General features: G+C 36.5%; 1 protein-coding gene across 7 annotated transcripts in view; it reads right to left on the bottom strand.

Moving 5' to 3' along the window:
• SBF2 (SET binding factor 2) overlaps positions 1-22841 on the bottom strand; it is a 282365-nt gene that overhangs the window by 110618 nt on the left and 148906 nt on the right. For 6 of the 7 annotated variants that reach the window (XM_075502155.1, XM_075502153.1, XM_075502154.1 and 3 more), the window contains 8 exons: positions 13006-13138; positions 11327-11435; positions 10491-10604; positions 9576-9653; positions 7115-7228; positions 6464-6592; positions 5598-5696; positions 520-724 (listed from right to left, as the gene is read on the bottom strand). In XM_075502155.1, coding sequence (XP_075358270.1) covers positions 520-724; positions 5598-5696; positions 6464-6592; positions 7115-7228; positions 9576-9653; positions 10491-10604; positions 11327-11435; positions 13006-13138 — 981 coding nt within the window. The remainder of the gene's footprint in view (positions 1-519; positions 725-5597; positions 5697-6463; positions 6593-7114; positions 7229-9575; positions 9654-10490; positions 10605-11326; positions 11436-13005; positions 13139-22841) is intronic. The other variant, XM_075502157.1, reaches the window with a different exon arrangement.

The raw sequence follows: 22841 nt of genomic DNA, 5'->3' as shown, positions 1-22841 counted from the left end.
TTTTCTGGCATTAAAATGAAATTGACAGGCCTACAATGTCTACATCTGTTCTTTATATTTAAATATAGGTATATTTATTTTGAGACAGATGCTATGTTTGCTCCTTGCCTTTTTCCAGTAATTTACATGTCTTCCACTAGTGTCAAAGGAGAAACCCTAACAGTTCAAAGCTTGGTTCAGCCAGTCCTACAAGTAACCTTTGGTGATATTCATCAGACCTAGATGAGTAGACAGTATCTAATTTAATAGTTCAATCTAACTCAGATCAAATCTTTTTTTGTTGTTAGTAATTAAGTCACTCACACTCTGGATGTTTGACTTCTTAGTAAAGGCTGGTGCAAAAGGGCTTTTAAAATTGCAAAGGCAAGCAGGCAAGTCTATGTACTGAAGTTTACTACGGTCACTAAAAATACTTTATTAACATGAAATTGGGAGCAACGCATTGCAGCCATGCTAATTATACATTCAACTCATGAGATAGGATGACAAATAGGTAAGTTGGGGAACAAGTAAACATACCAACAGGGGGACCCGCTGGAACGACACACTTCTTGTCCCCCCGGGTGGCAGTGGGGGCACCCTGACTCCTTGCAAGGCCTTCCTGGAGGAGCTCCTGCACCCGGCCCTCATTGATCCGGGGGAAGGGGAGGATGTGAACCCGTAAGTGGGAGCCCTCCGTGGGCCGCGGCACTTTCTGGAATGCTATGTGGGGATTGGGATTCTCCTGCAGGTCACAAGCAAAAGGTTATACACAAATGTATTACGTAGTGCTACCATCTGTCTCATCCAATTTTACTGCTGTTTTGTGTATCTGTCATACCTGAAAGATTAAGAAGCCCAGTATCTAATGCAGCCAACTAATATAATGTTTCATATTCATATCACCCTTGATTAATTATCTGTAATACTTCCAACTTTGTTAAAGGCTTTTACAAAATTATTTCTGTCAACATGCAAAATTCAAAAAGAAAGAGAGAAAAACAAAATCACTGCTTAAGTTGATTTTATGCAGCTTAACAAATATTTAGGAGTTGAATAGAAAGTTTGACAGTCAACCTCTTCATTAGAGAGGGTTGAAGAATATTAAAACATATAATCTCTTCACCACATACTGAGAAATATTCTCATCTTGATCAAGACTACGAAGTGAAAATCCATTTTTATACCATGTTGTATCAAACTATGGCCGTCCCTCATTAGGGACCAATTTTCTATCTTCTGTATGTCCCATAAAAATATGTCACACAGCTCACTGTTTGCACTAAAAAAAAGTGAAAAAAGGTAGTACAGGTGATCAGAGAGTAAATGACAGGCCTAAACTACAAGGAAAGTAAAAAAGCTGTCACATCAGATTTTGGGGGGGTTCTCAAAGGATAGAAAAGACTTCTATTGTTGCAAAACTATAAGAATTTCCACTGTGAAAATAAATGTTTGCCTACATGATTTTTCACTCACTCTTATGGTCTTTGTTTTCTTTTTCTTTAAAAGAAAATGTAATAAGCAGCCCCAAAGAAAGCTTTTATCCTTGCTTTTGGGTTTTCTTGCAGAGGTCTTCAGTATTAAAAAAAAATTTAAAAATCAGTTTCACATTGAAGAACACTGACTTGTTTTACCAAAATAATTGCTGCATCTGCTACTATGTAATTATTATGTTTGTCTTGATCTCGACATTATCATGCAATACTGCAATACTGAAGACATTAACAAAATACGCCCTGTACCATACAACGGAGATGTGACTGTATGTGGGATGTTTGAAGACTTGCTCTATGTAGATAAGCTCTGTTGGCATTTGTCAATACCAGATGCAGTATCAGTGCAATGTGTGTTCCTGTATGCGGACATGCATCTTCTGCCTCTGGTGTTCAGCAACTGGACAGACCACGTACATCACAAACCGCTAAGTTTCACTCAACTGCATCCACATTGATTTCAGCTTGTCTAAAATACACTTTCCAGAAAGATATCCTGAAGAGAGTGAGGTATGAAAATTCACTATTTCTTTTAATTTTTTCCTCAAATGGTTGATCATCTTTCCTGATTGGGTTTTTTTTAGCTTTGGGTTGTACCTTTTCCAAAATACAGCTGAGATCTACATGTTCCACAAGGATTCTACCACCATTCACAGGATCACATCTCATGTCTTGAGGAGTGTAACAATCAATCAAACAAAACAGGATATTTTAATCTCTTCATTCATATACCAGGGGTTATCATTAATCATGTTTTGAATTTACTGTTATCCAATTTGACTCTATGCTGTTACTTATTACTGGCTATGTACCACTGCCAAAGAGTGCTACTCAATCAGTTAGGTTTCTGTTGTACAAGCACAACTAGCTTGTAATAAAACTTGTAAACAGGAGCTAGCTTGATACTTTCATTTACAGGAGCAAAAGGCAACAAGGAGATGAAATGCATCAACTTGAGAAACAGCAGTCAAAACAAACCAGCTACTTAGCCATACAAATTCTCTGCAGAAGAAAGTTTAATGAAACAAGCGAATAACCTAGCTAGGGGGATAAAAGCAGCAGATGCCAGAAGCAGCAAGGCAGGGAAAGGGAACACAATCTCAGCAGGGGCTAACAGATGACATATAACAGAAAAAGCCAGAAAGGGAGAATAACTATTCCACATTCCATTTCATGGAGAAGACAGATCCAGAGGAAAGATACAGAAAGAGTTACTTTAATCTTGGCCATCACAAACCTAATCTCAGCTGTGTATGCTACTAGGAACGTAGGTCTAGTGTCTTCAACTACTGAAACAGTATGTGCCAAAAACTTGTCTATATTATCCACTTGTACCAGCTAGACTAACACAAACATTATCTCTCCCTAACAAACCTTGTTTCTCATACGTATCTAGCCTGGCATGGCTACAATATGATGACTATATAAACTGTGGAAGAAGATGTCACAATATGTCATGCAGTGAGTTTAAAATCAGGCAGCTCTAGGCATACCTTATAGACGCAATGTTACTTATCACAGTGCTTTATTCAAAGATAGCTGTATGCATAACTACTAAAAATCTGACTTTTAAATACATTAAGTCATTGACTTAGTGGTAGTGAAGTAGCAGGTCAATCACAATGCCATAAATAAGTCTCATCATAAGAAAGACTAAAATGAATTAGTTTTGACACTGCTTTTAAGAAATAATGTAACTGAAAAGTTGCACATGTACACATTCATTTATAGGCTCTTTCATTCTAAAAAGGATCTATACCCACTAGAAAACAAATACAAATGTTCACCATCTTCTTTGGAGTAATTTAGTACCATAACACTGATGTGATGTGATGTGATGGTTGGAGGCCATCTTGGGCATAGCGATCACGAAATGATAGTTTTTGATTCTCAGAGAAGTAAGGACGGGGGTCAGCAAAACTGCCACTTTGGACTTCTGGAGGGCAGACTTTGGCCTGTTTAGGAGACTGGTCGACAGAGTCCTTTGGGAGGCAGTCCTGAAGGGCAAAGGAGTCCAGGAAGGCTGGACAGTGTTCAAGAAGGAAATCTTGAAGGCACAAGAGCAGGCCATCCCCATGCGCTGAAAGACGAGCTGGTGGGGAATAAGACCAGCCTGGCTGAACAGAAAGCTTTGGCTGGAACTCAGGGAAAAAAAAAAACAAAAAAAAAACACAAAAAAAAAAACAAAAAAAAAACCAAAAAAACCACCAAAAAACCAAAAAAAACCCACCAAAAAAACACCAGTTTATGACCTTTGGAAGAAGTGGTAGGCCACTCAGGAGGACCACAAGGATGTCGTGAGGTTATGTAGGGAGTAAATTAGAAGGGCCAAAGCCCAGCTAGAACTTAAGCTGGCTACTGCTGTAAAAGACAATAAAAAAATGTTTCTATAACTACATTAGCAACAAAAGGAGGGCTAAGGAGAATCTCCATCCTTTATTGGATGTTGGGGGAACATAGTGACAAAGGATGAGGAAAAGGCTGAGATACTTAATGCCTTCTTTGCCTCAGTCTTTAATAGGGTTGTAAAGCACTAGAACAGGCTGCCCAGGGAAGTGGTTCAGTCACCATCCCTGGAGGTATTTAAAAGATGTGCAGATGTGGCGCTTCGGGACATGGTTTAGTGGTGGACTTGGCAATGTTAGGTTTACGGTTGGACTCTGTGATCTTAAAGGTCTTTTCCAACCTAAATGATTCTACGATAATAACAATTATATTGTTCGCAGCAATTTCCCATATTTATGGGATAGTAGCACAATAATAATATGCTTATAACATTACAGCCCTAGCTCTTGGGGAAATCAAAACTTTTAAAAGACAGATTGATTTTAAATAAACTTTAGTGCAATACTGCTCAATTTTTCTGCTATATCTTCCCCAAATTTGAATTCACCAAGGTAGATTAAAATGTGCATAAATTCTTTCCTTCAAAAAAAAAAAGTGTAACAGTCATTTGGCAATTTCAGAGGAAAAGAGAGATGGAGCGAGTCGGTGAATAAGTGTGTCTCTTCAGACGCACAAATTCTGCAACGAAGAACAATATTAAAGCCAGACTAACCTCATTTCACACCCCTTACTACGCACACATTCCATTTACTTGAAATATATAGATGTATTTTTCCATCCAGAATCTACTGACACAAAAGATTGCTGAATGCACTGGTTGTAAAGATTTGGATTTCCTATGGAAATGATACTAATTTTACCCCAAACAAAGATTGCATTGACACTGACAAACTGCTTAAAGGCAACTCATTTTGGAAAAAAAAGACACACACAACCCAAGGCCCTTCCCCATCCCTGAAACACCCTGGAACTTAGCAGTACATAGTAATTCTTGTGATTTTTTAATAGAAGTGTACATGTAAATCATAGTTTTGGGGAAGTGGGATATAGAAGAGAAAGGGTGATAAAGGTGTTAACTGACTGCGTAACAGATCTTGCTCTGTGGAGTCTGAACCACGACAGGAAGTGTTGAGGGGGAGGGAGATTAGCTGATGCCAAAAAAGAAAGAAATAAACAACAACAAAAAACCTGAGCTAATGGAATGGTAAGAGATTTTAGAAAAGCACCATGTAACATAAAGGCATGATAGGAAAGCAAGAATGAAACTGGAAATGGTATTCCAGGAAACCTAAAGAGTCCAAGAAACAGGCTGTGAGAAATTAAATAGAGTGCTTTCTGAGCACACAAATATTGGGGACAGGGTTGCACAGCAGGAAAGATCTGCTGAAAGTATACATTATGCCAGACTGGATGTACAGTTTTCATATGGAAAAGTGTTGAGAGGCAAGAAAAGAGATGTATTTGGCATGGACAGGTTGCAGCAGAGAAAATAACAGTTTATATAGATTATGTGAATACACACTAAGAAAATAGAATGCTAAGTAGCAGTAGCTATACGTAAATCAATATTAGCATTAATAAATCAATATTACTATATTGAACTTCCTTCACATGTAAAAAATTGGTGACATCTACAGATCCAAAGTCTTTTGTCATAATGCAGATGATGACGTACCACAAGCAGTCATTTCCATTTTCAGATACTGGATCAATCTCAGAAATAAGAATTTTAACGTTACTATCTCAACTGTAGAAGTGCAGCAGGTATAGTAAACTTACATTTTTGAAGAGCTGTTCTGCAAGTTCTCTAACATGTTTTATCATTTTTGGTGGATTACCTTCCTCAGCTTTAATTCTTTCGACTTCAAAGGCTACCAACTTTAAAACAACAACAACAACAAAAGAATAACAATGTTGATAATGCAACTAAAAGTAATTTCTTTCCTATTTAAGTTATGAAATGTTAATCTTAAATTGAAATTCAGCAAAGAAAACTGAACACTGAAAAACGTGCAATGTCACGTTGCTCTGGAACATGAGACATTTTAACTTTCTTATAGAGCTCCTGTTACCAGATTTTATAGTCCTACCTAACTCAGAAAGTCCTACGTACCTTATACATTCCTTTAACATTTCTAATACCACAATCCGTATTTCTCATATATACTACTACGCAGAATTAATACCAAATTCCATTTGTACTCTACATTCAAATAAAAGCGATCACAGTAAAAATATGGCATTACTTTTTAAAAGAAAAAAAATGTTTGTCCCAGTTTATACTGTTGGGTATGTATTTAATTTAATATTTCTCAATTACTTTTTCAATGTTTCTAAGAATATAATTAAATTACTCAAAATAATTCTGTACTAGCACATGTGATGCATTATGAAGTTCCAAACCTGACAATAGGAACAGCATTACCATGATTTATACAACTGTTTAAGTTCATACATATGAGCAGGGCATAATTTTATGGAAGTAAGCTAGAAATGTATGCTTAGTAGAAAATGAGAACTGAGAAGTTTAGTATGAAGTTTGTATAATAAACAGGGAGGATTCAGAAGCATTTCAATAGTTTTGCACATGCTGAAATATCATAGGTACATTTTAATTTCCTTAGGAATATAGAAACAGTTTTCACCTCATCAAAAAGATCACAGGCTCTGAAAGGAGGACCCCTCTCTGACACAAAACCAGCAAATGCCATTCCATTGAGAACTTTGGTTAGAAAGTCATTCTCAATTAAGCCTCGCTGCCCCAAGAAGGCTGCCTGCAATAAAGATAGAAAAAAATGCATTTATTTTATCAGTATCAAAACTACAACCATTTACGTACTAGCAGTTAAACATTTTCACCAGCTTATAGTAATATGTGGTACTTTCTAATTAAATCTTTTATGTTACTTAGTATCTTTTCATACCTAAATTCAGGAGTGATGCCACAGGAAGTTTGATGCACACATTTTATCAATCTCACAGGCAATAATAGAAAACTAGTACTTTCAAGTATTGTTTTCTAATTACACACATATGTTTTAAAAATTCCTTAATGATTCCTCAAACGTTTCTTTGTATTAAATTTTAATGTTAACCGTTTCACATTTCATCACTGTCCCTGCAATTAGTCCCACTAAAATGCATTGATATAGTGCTATGTCAAAATGATATGCTTATCACATGTAGATTTATTTTTTTAAAAAAAAAACTTTAACACTTGTTCAAAAGGCAAGCTCATGGGAATAATGTGATGCAAATGAATACTAACTTAATATACGTAACTGCTTCTCTTTTACCTTATGGAAATGAATTACTGGTTCAGCGTGAATTCTGATCAGCTGAAGACATGACCGGTATCCTTGGAAAAGTTGTGCAAATAGCCTAAGGAAGATTGCTCGCACTTCTTTATCCTGTAAGCAGTAATTCAATACGCTGTCAAAACATTTTCATATTCTAAACTTTTCCACACTTTGTATAAAGCTATCTGAGAAACGCCTACAAATTCACCAGACAATGCAGCAGCGTAGCATACGAAGTGTAGATACTTGTACACGTATGAAGTTATCTTATATGAGGCTACAGTTTCACTGACTTGTCCTCAGATGGCAATGATAGATTTAGCACGTATCCACTGCTTTAGTCCTACTGCTCTTTTCTATGCCTGCACAGAAGCCTCTGGGCAATGCAACTATAACTGTTGGGGGGTCATGTGATGAACCACATGAAGGAACTGCCATGAGAGAAAACCGATGCTAAATAAAGGAAAGAGGGTATTTTAGCCTGGATTTATTCCCTAAAATAAATGTGGCTCTGCAGCACTACACAAGCAGTGCCATTGGAGTGGGCAGGGGCAGCAGGGAACCACAGCAGCCTAAGCTGGCATCGCTGCTGCTGGGGGAACCTGGCTCAGAGCATCACCATAGTCATCTGCTGTGGCTCTGCCAGCTGAGAAGACTGCTCTAAGTTTGCTCAGCTACTTGTCTAGGACTCTTCCAACCCACGTCTTCACTTGCCAATCTACTGCAGCAAAAATAAGCAAGGGTTAGTTTAAAAAGTTTAGCATAGTAGATCTTTAAAGTCCTGGTTTATTTGGATTTAAATGAGTAAGGGAGTGCTTAGATGAACATCCACGGGTTAATGGAAATTATGTGAACAGTTGGGGGCAGACTTGGGGCAGTGACATCTTCAGCTGGCCCAGATGCAACTAAAGGCTGTGATCAGATCCTCTGCTGCCCACGTTATTTTATCTTAGCTCAGGTACCTACTCAGACTGCTGCCACGTTTAAAACCAGAGGTCCTAAAAATTGTGTTATGACCTCGGGTTTTTATGGTGTCTCAAAGGACTTTTAAAACAAAATCTAACTTTAAAAGTTACAAGCAGCAAAGAATATTAGATTAATGAATCAGGTAAACAGCCGATCAGACAATCAACAAACAAACACAACCTAAATAAGTTAAAGATTGTAATGATTTTTTAAAGAAATGAGTTTAGGTATATACAAGATTCTATACAGCTGTCCTACTGGAATATTTTTCTAGATGTCTGTTTCTTCTTCTCTAGAACATGATCGGTTCCTTACTTAATTTTGTAAGGGCTCACTTTACTGAGAGATATTCTCATTTCCATTGTGTCCAGGCTGCTCTCTAGGATTTTAATGGGTAAATTTGTATCCTGACTTTTTGGACCACTTGAAAACATGGTCATTTCTTTCAGATTTATCAAAATTCTTATTTTGATACAAAATTATATGAATTTATATCTTCACCATTCAAAGTGACATCTTAGCTGAATTTTGTCATTAGTTTAAATGAACTCTGGATGACATTATCTGTCTTCAGCAATGAAAAAAACCAATCTTAAAGCAAGAAATAAGAACAACAAATATATTGTACTACTTCAGAGTTTCACATTTTTGAATACACCTACACAAAAAACCCAAGGTGAGTTCTTAAACTATTTTGGCTTTTGGATTTTAGTTTGGAGTACCAACTCACATTCAATTCTAGACACTCCTACAAGCTAAAACCAGCAGCTTTACCAAGTTGTTAAGTTACCATGGCTTTACAACTACTTTAAATTAACTAGGTTTTAGTAGAAAACTTTCTAAAAACTGTTTTTAGCAGAGACAATTACATATTGTTTCATTCAGGCTGAGATTCATTAAAGCCAAATCCAATGCTAAAACATACAACTCCTTTCCCAATATGTCCAAGCATACAATGCATAATAATTATCATTATTGTTGTAAAACCAGTGACTTATGTTTTGCTGACACAGTTACCACTTCTATCTTTACTCATATTTACTCTAAAATCTAGATCTTTAATGACATTTTTAATGTTTCCGAACTTTGTTTTCTTGGGGGAGGGATGGAGGGGGTGGGGTGGGGTGAGGTGTCTATAAGGGAACTTAATTTTAACATTTACACGCACAAAAAGACTAGTTTGTCCACTCATGTAAAATTCTGCAGCTTTACTGGTGTACAAAACTGAGAAGGCACAGATTTAACTCAATAGACAGCAAAAAGAAAATAAGGTGCTTTCATATTAATACAAATAGTTTTATAAAATCTTCTAACCCATTAGAATGCTATTAGAGGGTAGAATGCAAAGTCCAATGACATTTCTTTGCTCCACCAATAATACTATAAAGGATATGGAAAAGAAAACACAAAATAGAAATTCTAAAAAGAAAGTTAGACTAAAATTTCAACAGTTTTCTACTTAAGAAAGTCAGACATAACACAGAAATCTTACCAGCATTTTTGAGTGTGATAAAGCTGTTCGTGGGGGAGGGAATGCATAATCTGCTGTTTCCAAATCAGGATGCAAAACCTAGAGAATTTTTTAAACAAAATTTTTTTCCCCTCATTTTGCTGAAGAAAGGACAAATTATTTTTTTCTTCTTTCTCAAATTAAAATTCACTGATATTAAGTACCTCAAATAACAGCTTGAATTAAATTATGAAGACTGTATGGAAATAAAGGTGGGATTAATTTCTCAGCTTCAGGTTTCTGTAAGTGAGCTAGTTAGCAAAAACTATTACAGTCAATGAAGCTAATCAATATAGTTAGGGATTTTAGAGTTGATTCATCTGAAACAGATTAACAGACAGAAAATTCTTCTCTTTAAGATAAGAAGATTTGTTTAGAAGCCTCCCAATAAGGTGTTTTCTAACTTATGACGATGACAGTAAAAAGACAAATGGAACTAATTTTTTTTGTGATTCCCTGATGTAGAATCAATCATTCCTGAATATTGATACAGGGGCATCATACAAATAAACTTTAAGACCAATTGGTTATTCATTTGTTAAACTTCAAGGCAATGTACAGTTGAAATGAATTTATGAAAACAGAAAAGAAGCTAAAATGAATAGTAACAATGCTGCTCAAACACTGAGGTTGAACTCTTATTAAAAATCATTATTAGGAAGGAAAAATCACTAACTTCCTCTTGAACAGTAAAAAAACATTTTAGTAGTAAATTACTGATGATATTAACTCTAACTTCAGATAATCAATTCTTCTAAAAACAGCAATGTTGGCAGGGATCATAGCTTTAAATCTCATATTGCCAGTGTGTTTGAAAGCGATTTAATACTGAAATTCATTTTTCATTCTTTAAAAATAGGTGAGAGGATAGAAAATGAGGTTTGTATCAAAACATACTAGAGAAAGAGCCATTTGAGTCTGATGCAACAGTGGCTCTGGCAGCTGAGAAAGATGAATACATTCAGGAATTTTAATTGTGCCTCCATCCAGGTCTGCTATGATTACATCTAACTGTAAGGAACAAACAAAAATATTATTGGTAGTGTATACTGTGAGCGTAGTTTAAAAACACAACAGTTCAAATTTCATTATCTGCACATAAGTTAAAATAAACAAATTAAAACAGTATTAACTTTAATGTATAGAAGGCTTTTGATAAATGAAATACTCCCAATACTTCATATTACTGAATCTAGCTGTGAAAAATGAATATAGACCAAAGAAAGTGAAATTGGGCCAAACTTTCAAAAGCGACTTCCGTTTCTGGATGTTCCAGGTCTGTGTTCAGTGATCTAATAGGCTGTTTGCAAAAGGACACAGTGAGGACAACCGTAAGTAAAATTACATGTTTCTAGGTACCTCTGTAACCCTGGTTCAGTTTCTCCAAGCACGTGCTTACAAAGTAAGGATAAAATAAAATAATTGAGGATACATTTGAAAATTGTGAATTGTTCAAACTCAGGACAAATACATGACAAAGCTGGAAATGGATCCATTCCTTCCCATCCTGCACTAGAATAAAATTGTTTCCCTCCTCTACTTTATAGTCTCAATGTATTTACAAATAATTGATGCTTTTTCTTTTTTCTCCTCCTGATTGTCTTGCCTTCTACAGTAATATTTTAAAAGTATATGTATTCTTCATATAAACATTTCCAAAGCACAGAAAATCTCTGCAACTAAACGTCACAAATGACATTGTGACTATGAATATGGTGGGTAGACATACTTACAAGCTCATGAATGTCATTACGAAAGACAGAATGTACACCAATTATAAACGGTGTTGGTGAGCTGAGGACTTCCAATAGCTGTGCAGGAAGAATTGGAATATAGGGATAACTGTGAAAAGAATAAATAAAATAAAATAAAAGCTCCCAACTATCCTATAGGGCCGGGTTTTTTTTCCTTAAGAATAAATAAATAAATAAATGAAAATCTTCCTGTTACATATTAAAGTTACTATAAATACCTGTATTTTAAAAATACAAAAGATGAAAGTATTTATTACATACTTCTTTATAAAGTGCCATGCTGTTAAAAGAACATCTGTCATGTAAACTCCAGAAATTATTATATTATAGGGTCTACAATTTATTGTAAGCAAGAGTATTTTGCAAAATAAGAAAAGACTATCCATATCTGTTACATTTATGTTATATGGACATTATATTTGTCTGCAACTTTTAGGTAACTAGGGACATTAAAGTTATGCATAATACTTCCATTTTAAAAAGATGGCTAGTTTTTGGCCAGACACCTACAATTCAGCCTTTTGTAAAATATCATTAGTAAGAAATCTTTAAATGCAAATGACAACTAAACATTATGTATAGAATTCTATATTTCAGATATTACTTGATTTGACAATTTAAAAAAATTTAGTGTTTTCATCAGAGCAACATGAAAATCTGTATCTAAATTGATCAAAGCATTTCAACACCTAATTTATATTTATTAGAAAATTGCATTCATGACTATTTTAGCATTAAGATATTCCAAAACTCGCTTTCAATTTTTTTCCTTCCTATTCTATATTAAAATGAAGCCCATCTCTGAAATATTTTAAATTAAAATGTGCTACTAAAATACAAGCATATTTTAAAACAGATGAGTCAGAATTAGATGTCGTCTTCCTAAAAAAGCCAAATAGCTTGACATTAAGTTTTCCATTTCAAAACACTGGATTCAGATGTGGCTTTTTAGAGAGAATCAATTTGTTCATTTAAATTCATTCTCTGGTGGACATTTGCCAGTGACTTAAAACTGTGATACAAGCTAATGTAGATACTATCTTAGAACCACAGAATCTTTTGGGTTGTAAAGGGCCTCAGGAGATCACTTAGTCTAACCTTTTGCTCTAAGCAGGGTCAAGACTGAATCCAGATCAAGTTGCCCTGGGCTCTGTCCAGTTGGGTCCTGAAAACCTACAGGGGTGGAAGCACCACAGGCTCTCTGTTCCACTGCTTAGTTATCCTCATAATAAAACATGTTTTCCCTGCATCCAGTGAGAAACCTCCCTCTCCCCTGTTTTGGTTTATGAACCCAATCTCTTGTTCTCCTGTCATGCACCTCCTCTTACTTGTTGCAGGCTGTTATTAGGTTTCGCCCATATCTTCTCCATGCATTTACTCATGGATCATCACTGTCAAGTTTTACGATCCAACTGATGTTGTGAGTAGGGTTTCTATTGTATTTGTAGGTTGGATGTTTCTCCTTTAATTGTTTCCACTGTCATGATGCAATCAGATTTTTATTAATGATGTGTACAGACTAGAACTTGTATATATGATCATGAGAACCTTTGCTTATTTGAACAAACATAGACAAATCTTTTGTTAAGGACAATGGAATATAAGTTATAAAATGAGCTATAAAACTAGTCAAAGAGTTCAAAGATCACTCAACTCACCTATATTTGAGGGGAAACATCAAAGACTCCAGAGCCCTACAGGCATCACTGAGCCTCTGAAAACTTGCGGAGTGAAAGAGAACTTTATTTTCTGTAAGCACGGCACAGAATAAGCTGAGTACATTTTGGATTCCTTTAAAAAAAAAAAAAAAAAAAAAGAAAGAGAGACAGAGAGAGAGAGAGAGAAGAAAATAAAGAACTGTAACAACGTGCCAAAAGAAGAATCAAAATTACATTATAATGTACCATTTTCTGGAGGAATTTTCAAAAAGCATATGATAAATGCATAAATTGCCAAACCCCAAGTTCTTCTACCTTTTATTTAACTAGTGCAGCTTCCTTTCTATTTTTCAGGTTGCTAAAATACTATCTGAATGTATTGCCATATTTGAAATATATTGTATTATATGTCCCTTTCAATACCACTTTTAAGGATTTCCTCTTCTCAGCACAAACCCCAGCAATGCTTAATAATGACTTCAAACAGTACTATGTGTATCTTCTTCATAGCCTTCTATGTATCTAGAATTCAATTCTGGTCACTGATCCAGGCTTAATCTTTATGTATCTCGGGGGGGGATCATACTGCCGAGCCCAAAAGAAAATGACAAAGACTTCCTAGTAAATACATTCATGCTTTATCCATGGAGAGCATTCTAGGAGTCACAAGGTTAAAAAAGGGCAGTAAGAACATACATGTCATTAGAAGGGTATGTTAAAGAAAAGCTGACTGTTTAAACAAGCCCCACTAGATTTAGGGTAAGACTCATGAATTAGATGACTTTTTTTTAAGACAATACAATTTACCTAGGAGGCAAAGCCACGTGCTTTCAGGGAAGACCAAAAATATATTTCCTTTAAAACAAAGTCCCATCCTGAGAAGCAGACATGTCTGAGATATGTGAGATACGCTGAAATTTATGAAATTTCCTGAAATATGCTGGAATGTATGATGTTTCCCTGAGGACATAGCTTGTGTTATCAGTAAGACAGCCTGTATTACCTTTACAAAGCTACTGCTTATCTTGCGATAACCTTCCCAATAAGAAGTGTGACTACTGAGAGCCACTATATTCATATGATAATTAACACTTTGTTTTGCTTTAGTAATTTTCATCACATGTTTTGACAAATCTTTTTTTTTCTATGATGTTGTATGAAAATTTGCTTCACTGGAGTGGAGCTTGGTTCATAAATATGAAGGGACAAGGATTTGGAGAGGGTTTTTGAGAAAATGACTTAATTCTTATGATGAACAAGTCAATAACATAATAGCTTATGCTTTCAAAGTCCATTTTCCAAGAATCCTAAGGACAGACTCATGAAATCAAAGGCAGAGACTTGAGAGGACTCAAGGACAGAAGGCTTTGTTATAAGGCTGAGTGAATTACTGTTGCAAATATTTGCTATTGTTTTCAGTGGCATAATTAATACTGTGTTAGTATAAAACAAGCTGCTTTATAATACACAATGTAAGGATAGTGTTAAAGAAAAAACAATCTAGTTTCCTTATGTGAATGAAATACCACTCATCAGTGAATCGTTAGAAGCTAACTTGAAATAGTGTCCTTGCTTGTGTATGTATGTACAAGGGTATGTATATATTTGAACACAAAGTTCGAAACTGCTGCCTGTTTAAAAAAAATCTCTGTAGGAAATTAAAAACTTGACTGCCCTTTTTATGCAAAACTGCCCTTGTTCCTTTCCCAAAAGATTTTTAAGATTGCTTTGGAGTATACTTTTGTTTTAAACTAAGTTGTTGTTTTCAAGCTAAGTGGGTTTTTTACACCATTTCATTCCACATCAAATATCTTACTAAGACACTTAGGAATACGTATTTTTTTACAGATATGACACTTTTTTCCCCATAATGACATACAGAAATTCTCAAATAATCCTCTATAAAACTTGAATGTTCTGGCAGGTATTACTGAGGAAAATAATCCCTACAAAACTCACAAATATTCACAACATTTGGTACAACTAAATTCTCTAAAAAAACCAAACCAAACCAACCAACCAAAAAACAAAACCAAAACAACAACCCTTTTGTGATCAAAATATCTATAACTAAAAATTCTTGAAAAAAATGGTTGTCCATTCTGCATGTCTTAGAATTGCAACCTAGGCTGAGAGGTAACAGATATAAAATATTTTCTGGACGTTATTGACTATAAATTGTGTTTTACAAAGAATGAAAACATGCTTTTACAGAAAGTATTCAACTGAAATCACGTTGTGTAAAAAAACCAACCTTTTTTCTAGCTATATGACATTCTCTTGCAGAGGACTATGATGATTCAAGAGTCTAGAAGGAATATCTTAATTCTAATACCTTTAAAAGTCCTGAAACTTATCCACTATCAGCATTTTTCACTTGAAATCTCTTCTGAATATAGGCTTCCTCATAAGATATCAAAACAATACACAATTCTCAATAGTACGTAATTAATAAGCACTTAAAAGATGCTAAATTTTTACTAAAAAAATACATGAATGAAGTGGAAACCAAAATTATTTGTTTATGTATACGGAGGACACCTGCAAGTACTTCATATTATTTGAACACTGGCCTTCTAAAAAGAAGATGTACACAAGACATTCTGATTTTCTAGTGTTGATACCTGTCTATGAAGCCAAAACAAAATATTATGGTTACATTGATTATTTTTGTTCTATTAAAAAAACTGAGAACACATTGGCTGTACAGCACAAGGTCATGCAGTCTCCTAGGGACTACTAAAATGATATACTATTGTATAGCTAATATAGGTAATCTTCATGTTCATATATAGCGTTAACTTGTATGTCTGTTAGATTTTTATCTTCACCACTGTGAGAAATGGGTTTTGGTAAGTGTCTTCAATTTACAGAAAGTTTTGAATGTCTAGTCAGTGTAAATTTTTTTTTCTTGCTGACTTTTCTTGACAGTTTCTTTTAAGAACCCAAGTTCTTGTAGACTGTTAGAAGACAGGTCAAAACTCAGTGCTGAAGTTCCACTGAAGTTCAACTTCTCTACCTAATAGAGTATGATCTTTGTAACGAGAAAAATAAGGTCTTCGTTTGTGTAAAACTCAGGAACAAAAAAAAAGTACAACAACAACAACAAGTTTGTCACCTGAACTCAACTACAGTAAGCCTGGAGTTCACAAGTTCTACCTTCCTCCCAAGGTTTTATTGGAGGACAAAGGGACTATACTCAAAAGGCAACACTTACTGGAATAAAAAGAAGGGAAAAAAAGAAGAAAGAAACCAATGCTTTTTTAATTATTATTATTTAAACTGTTAGGCAGTGATGATACAGTTTGTGAGCCTTTCATGTTTCACTAGGGAAATTAGTTGTTTCACTAGGGAAATTAGGGAAATAGCTACCTAATGTAACCAACATAACTTTATAGATGTTCTTAACTTCAAGCCGAACCTGGAATTTTCAATGGATTGAATCTCCATCTAAAAGTTATTTCTGAATTCTCTTGGCCATTTTCTGCGTTCTGAATGCATAAAAAGCAGAAAGTCACCTCACCAAAACTGGCCACATTTCAGCAGAAACACTAAAAAAGAGACTAGGAATCTTGTGTGCTTGCATTTGAAAATAAAATTATTTTCATTTCTGCAAGGTACCTACAATACAAATGAAAATAGCACAATGAGAGTATTTGACTTGTCCTATGTATAATCAGAGTTCATATAAAAAATACATAAATAACTTACAAGAAATAACAATACAATACAAAAAAAAAAGCCAAGAAATAACCAAGGTCATTTCTTTAGCTATCTTTCACAAAAGCCAGTTTAAAGTGAGAACTTCACTGGCACTTACCCTTTTCTTTCCTGAATGAAAGCTTCACAGCCTAAGAAATATTAAATTTATACCTAAGGAGGTTCTGAAGTTTTGGGGGGTTTTGTGTTGGGTTTTTTTTTTGCGTAATAGAAGTGCTCTTCCATTGATAAGCTCATCACCAATATCGACCAGCTTCTTGAAAACAGGCTACTCAGTTTGGAAATGCACTTGGACAGTGAAACACAGGCTAACCACTTCCACTGACTGAAAAACTTGTACAGCCCAGACAGCTTTTTTGGTACCAGTTGTTTTCCTTCCCTCTCTTCTTTTTTTTTCTTTTTTAAATACTCTGTATACAATACAGAAGTATATAAAATAAATAAAATCAAGTGTACAATATAGACATCTGATCTGGAATTTTCTTATTTTGAAGATGATAGCCACTAACTCAATACAAAATTATTGCTTCACACATACTTTGAAATATATTTTTTCAGGAATATGAGCAATATAATGACTGTGAAGGAAATTTTCATCGGATAGAATCAAACAAATTATAAATAGTAAGGCTTTTGATTACTTTCCTTTTTTAAACAATTTAAACCACGGATTAAATTATTTGACCAAGCCACCAAGGTGTTGTTTCAAGCCTTGCATGTTGTTTACTGAAAATAAACAGTTCCAAATAGCAGCCCGAGCCCAGTTTCCTCATGCTACAAGACACAATCGTGTCTGTCTGTAACCTTGAACTGTATACTGGTCTTCAGACTCCACACTACATCCGATGCTAATTTGTCAGGGCATAAATAGACAACATGAAAAACAACAAACAAGTTGATTTTTACAGATTACTCTTTTGCAGTCTACAGACAGACATCCTGTAAAATATTATACATATGCTGGAAAAATTTGAATGGAGGCTTCCTGACCTTCACTGTTTTCAAGTATTTAAAGAATCTGTAATTTGTACTAAATTATCTGACATCCTACATCAACAAATGTATCATTCTGCCTGCTTCCTGTTGTTCTAGAATTTAAGTATTTATTTAAGCATGATTAAAAAAAACCCAAACACAAAGTGTACTCGACAAATTAACAACTGTCCTCTATATTGCATGAATCCAAAATATTTTCACTAACTTCTTCAGACTTTTGTAAAGAGTTATAAACATGAGATTTGGAAACTCAACTGGTTGAATACATTATTATGCCAATATGCCATTCTTGAACTACTGGACACAAGAAAAAGCTTAATAGACAAAATAATCCATAACTTAGCCAGACTAATCCAGGAAATGGGTCAACAAAGACTGAAAAGCCTCTCTGAAAGGCCACTGGAGAGTGCATAGTACAAGTTCTGTGCCAGGCAGTGTCAAGCTCTAAAGATAACTGGGAAAAAAGTAGAGAAAAACAAAACTCTTTTCATTTTTATTTCTAGATCTAGCTGCATAGCACTGCTAACGAACAAAATACAAGCTTTACTAATAAATGAGAGGCACCAATTGTAGTCAGTACTCATATAGGTAATCCTTGCCAAATTGCACTCGTCAAGCCAAAAATTACATGGTCTCCCAATCAACTACCCGCAGTTAAAACAAACCCCCAAAATTGCTATGTCACTCAGTTCAGGATCAATTCACATTTAGAAAAGTATGCAGTTCTGTTATTAGGGTAGGACTACACTGCACACTACATGATTAAATCATAGCCAAACTTGCTCACAAATGGGGAGCAATCTAGCTGTGCCAGCAGACAGTTTTGTGAGGGTTAATTTATCCTGCTTTCTGGCTGGGCAACAGAAAACATGACTCAGACAAGTACCCCAAGAGATTAACTTATTTGGTCTTTGTCAGACTAAGGAGGAAGAGAAGCAGTCTCTAAAGCACAGAGCCTTCAGCTAAGACTCTCTCAAAGAATCAAACATTTCATGAATAAAGTGTTCGTACTAATTTCTGAGCACATAGAAGCAAACATGGGTGTGACATGCAGTACTGAAATCAAATCACATTTTTAGAGATAAACTTTTGATTTTGGAACTGAAGTGAAGGCAATTCAGTATCTGAACCATGAATGTTGTGTGTTTTTTGTAAGAACCAGGGCAGAACAAAGGCTTCTCCACAAACCAGCCTTTGGGGAGGGTGGGAAGAGGTAAGGAACAGGAGGACCACACAGAAAGATCCTGGTATAAATGCCACAAAAGCCAACTGATCATTAAACAGCATATCAAAGAGACTGTGAAAATGAGTATGTATATAAAAAAGATCTCTTCAGCTGATGAATAAATATCCCTACCACTGTTGCTCCCCCAAAGTCTAGCAATATCAACTGTGTTCTGTCAACACTGACTCAAGCAGATGGTTGTCATCCAAACCCGAAATTACACAGGCACAAGGAAACAGGGATTAAGCACAGTATATGATCTACTTCGGAAGACACACAGTGATGTCTGTCATTTGCACATTGATATCACTTCATTATTACCAATTTCATTAAATCCCTCTGCAGCCCTACTTAAAGGAGCAGCAAAAGCCCTCTGGATTTCTTGAGCCTTCAAATACAAGTCTGCCAATACACTAAGTGAACATGATCAGCAATTTTTTTTTTTCCAGAGACAATGAAACAGCTAAAGATAATTAATAATAAAATATTTAGGTAATAAGATCTTCATCCCTGAAAGAGAGAAGTGCAAAACCATTTAATGTGCACAGTTTTAAAGCTATACATATCCAAAGTGAGACTGATAGACTCAAGATTTATATGAGTGTGTTTAGTGAGTTTTCTCAATAAAGCAGAAAAGACAACGGAGGGTAAAACAGACAAATAATGGTTTCATTTATAGAAAGTACTCACATGGCAGGGAGGTAAATGCCAAATTTACATGAAAGCAATAACTTTTAATTATACCAACATAAGCTGCATTCCCAATTGAAGGTTTGCAACTGATTGTACGTCTGGCTCACACAGACAAGGCTTGATAGGTGCTACTAAAAATAGATTTAGTAACTTTATTTTAAATGTTGGTTTTGTATATTTTCTTATTTTTACTGAACACACATCAAATCCAAATTCTAGTAAAGAATAAATGCCAAGACAATGTCAGCCAAAGTAGGTTTGCATATAAAACTAAATTCAGAGCTGTTAAGGGGAAGATAGTCTTCACGTAAATCAAATATGAGATTAATTTTTTTTCTCCTACAGGGAGGGTAGCAAGCAATATTTCTCAATATTGAACTGTTAACTATCAGGTTAAAATGGAAGGTTTTGTTCTCTTACTGTCTGTCTCTATATGCATGCAGGCATTAACATTTGAGTAATAGCCTGTTCTGCTGAAATAAGATTTATTTTCATATCTCATTTCATATCTCATCTTCTGCTTAGTTATTTAGTTATCTAGTGAGATACCTAAAATAGGAAGCTATTTGCTTTGGATGTTTATCCCACCAATATCTAGTATTCCAGCCCCGAGAAAGTCATTAAGTAGAGATAAACAGTAATCCTGTACAAAACTAATATCAGCGTACAGAATTTCTGTATAACCTTCACAGGCCCACACTAATCAAAATTCAATGAAAGAATTTTGTAAAAGAATTTGAGTGCACTGGGATAACGGATACATACTAATGAACTGAAATGCTGCCCGATTTCCCCAAGTAGAGGTGGGAGAGTGCTACTGAAATGTTCCCACATTTTTAGAAATTTTTATAGGTGACTTCCCTTCTTTAGAACTGCCATTTTAAGAAACATGAATTTATTGTTTGTACCAAATATTTTGTGAAACCTTCTCTCTCACATACTTCAAAAGATACATTGGAAAAGTAAGCACGTGCTATAAAAATTATTTATAGCAGTTAAATTAGCCAAAATTATCTTTCTTTATTCTGATAGCAAATCTAAAATCATAATTTGATGTGAAGGAGAAATTATTCGCAACTGCTGATTTATTTAAGTAATCAAAAATAGTTACTGCAATTTACCAGCTCTCCAAATTGATTCATATATGGTAAAGTCTCTGTAAGTAAAGGAGGATTTCTGTTCAGCCACCAACAGACATTTTAAATGTCAGAAAGAGCATTAAAAATTTTTCACAGAATCACAGAATCATATAGGTTGGAAAAGATCTTTAAGATCATCGAGTCCAACTGTAAACCTAACACTACCAAGACCACCACTACACCATGTCCCTAAGCACCTCATCCAAACGTCCTTTAAATACCTCCAGGGATGGCAACTCAACCACTTCCCTGGGCAGCCTGTTCCAATGCTTGATAACCCTTTCAGTGAAGTAAAATTTCCTCATATCCAGTCTAAACCTCCCCTGGCGCAACTTGAGGCCATTTCCTCTTGTCCTACCACTTGTTACCTGGGAGAAGAGACCGACCCCCACCTCGCTACAACCTCCTTTCAGGCAGTTGTAGAGAGCGATAAGGTCTCCCCTCAGCCTCCTTTTCTCCAGGCTAAACAACCCCAGTTCCCTCAGCAGCTCCTCATAAGACTTGTGCTCCAGACCCTTCACCAGCTTCGCTGCCCTTCTCTGGACACGCTCCAGCACCTCAATGTCTCTCTTGTAGTGGGGGGCCCAAAACTGAACACAGTATTCGAGGTGCGGCCTCACCAGTGCCGAGTACAGGGGCACGATCACTTCCCTGGTCCTGCTGGCCACACTATTTCTGATACAAGCCAGGATGCCATTGGCTTTCTTGGCCACCTGGGCACACTGCCGGCTCATGTTCAGCCGGCTGTCAACCAGCACCCCCAGGTCCTTTTCTGCCAGGCAGCTTTCCAGCCACTCTTCCCCAAGCCTGTAGCGTTGCATGGGGTTGCTGTGGCCCAAGTGCAGGACCTTGCACTTGGCCTTGTTGAACCTCATACAATTGACCTCGGTCCATCAATCCAGCCTGTCCAGGTCCCTCTGCAGAGCCTTCCTACCCTCAAGCAGATCAACACTCCCTCACAACTTGGTGTCATCTGCAAACTTACTGAGGGTGCACTCAATCCCTTCATCCAGATCATTGATAAAGATGTTAAACAGAACTGGCCCCAACACAGAGCCCTGGGGAACACCGCTTGTGACCGGCCGCCAACTGGAGTAAACTCCATTCACCACCACTCTTTGGGCCCGGTCGTCCAGCCAGTTTTTTACCCAGTGAAGAGTACACCCGTACAAGCCAGGAGCAGCCAGTTTCTCCAGGAGAATGCTGTGGGAAACCATGTCAAGGGCTTTACTGAAGTCTAGATAGACAACATCCACAGCCTTTCCCTCATCCACTAGGCAGGTCACCTTGTCGTAGAAGGAGATCAGGTTGGTCAAGCAGGACCTGCCTTTCCTGAACCCATGCTGGCTGGGCTTGATCCCTTGGTTATCCTCTACATGCTGTGTGATAGCACTCAGGATGATCTGCTCCATCAGCTTCCCCGGCACCGAGGTCAGGCTGACAGGCCTGTAGTTCCCCGGGTCCTCCTTCCGGCCCTTTTTGAAGATGGGTGTCACATTTGCTAATCTCCAGTCAGCAGGGACCTCCCCAGTTAGCCAGGACTACTGGTAAATGATGGAAAGGGGCTTGGTGAGCACATCTGCCAGCTCCTTCAGTACTCTCGGGTGGATCTCATCAGGCCCCATAGACTTGTGAGTGTCTAAGTGGTGCAGCAGGTCACTCACCATTTCCCCCTGGATTATGGGGGCTCCATTCTGGTCCCCATCCCTATCTTCCAACTCCAGGGGCTGGGTACCCAGAGAACAATTGGCCCTGCTATTAAAGACTGAGGCAAAGAAGGCATTGAGTACCTCAGCCTTTTCCTCATCCTTGGTCACTGTGTTCCCTCCCCTGTCTACTAGGGGCTGGAGATTCTCCTTAGCTCTCCTTTTGCTGCTAATGTATTTGAAGAAGTATTTTTTGTTGTCTTTTACAGCAGCAGCCAGATTGAGCTCTAGCTCAGCTTTGGCCCTTCTAATTTTCTCCCTGCACAGCCTTGCTACACCTCTGTAGTCCTCCTGAGTTGCCTGCCCCTTCTTCCAGAGGTCATAGACTCTCCTCTTTTTCCTGAGTTCGAGCCAGAG

This window comes from Mycteria americana, chromosome 5, assembly GCF_035582795.1.
Source record: "Mycteria americana isolate JAX WOST 10 ecotype Jacksonville Zoo and Gardens chromosome 5, USCA_MyAme_1.0, whole genome shotgun sequence".
Classification (NCBI taxonomy): domain Eukaryota; kingdom Metazoa; phylum Chordata; class Aves; order Ciconiiformes; family Ciconiidae; genus Mycteria; species Mycteria americana.
Note: the sequence above shows the minus strand (reverse complement) of the source record. Positions and strands in the feature narration are given on the sequence as shown.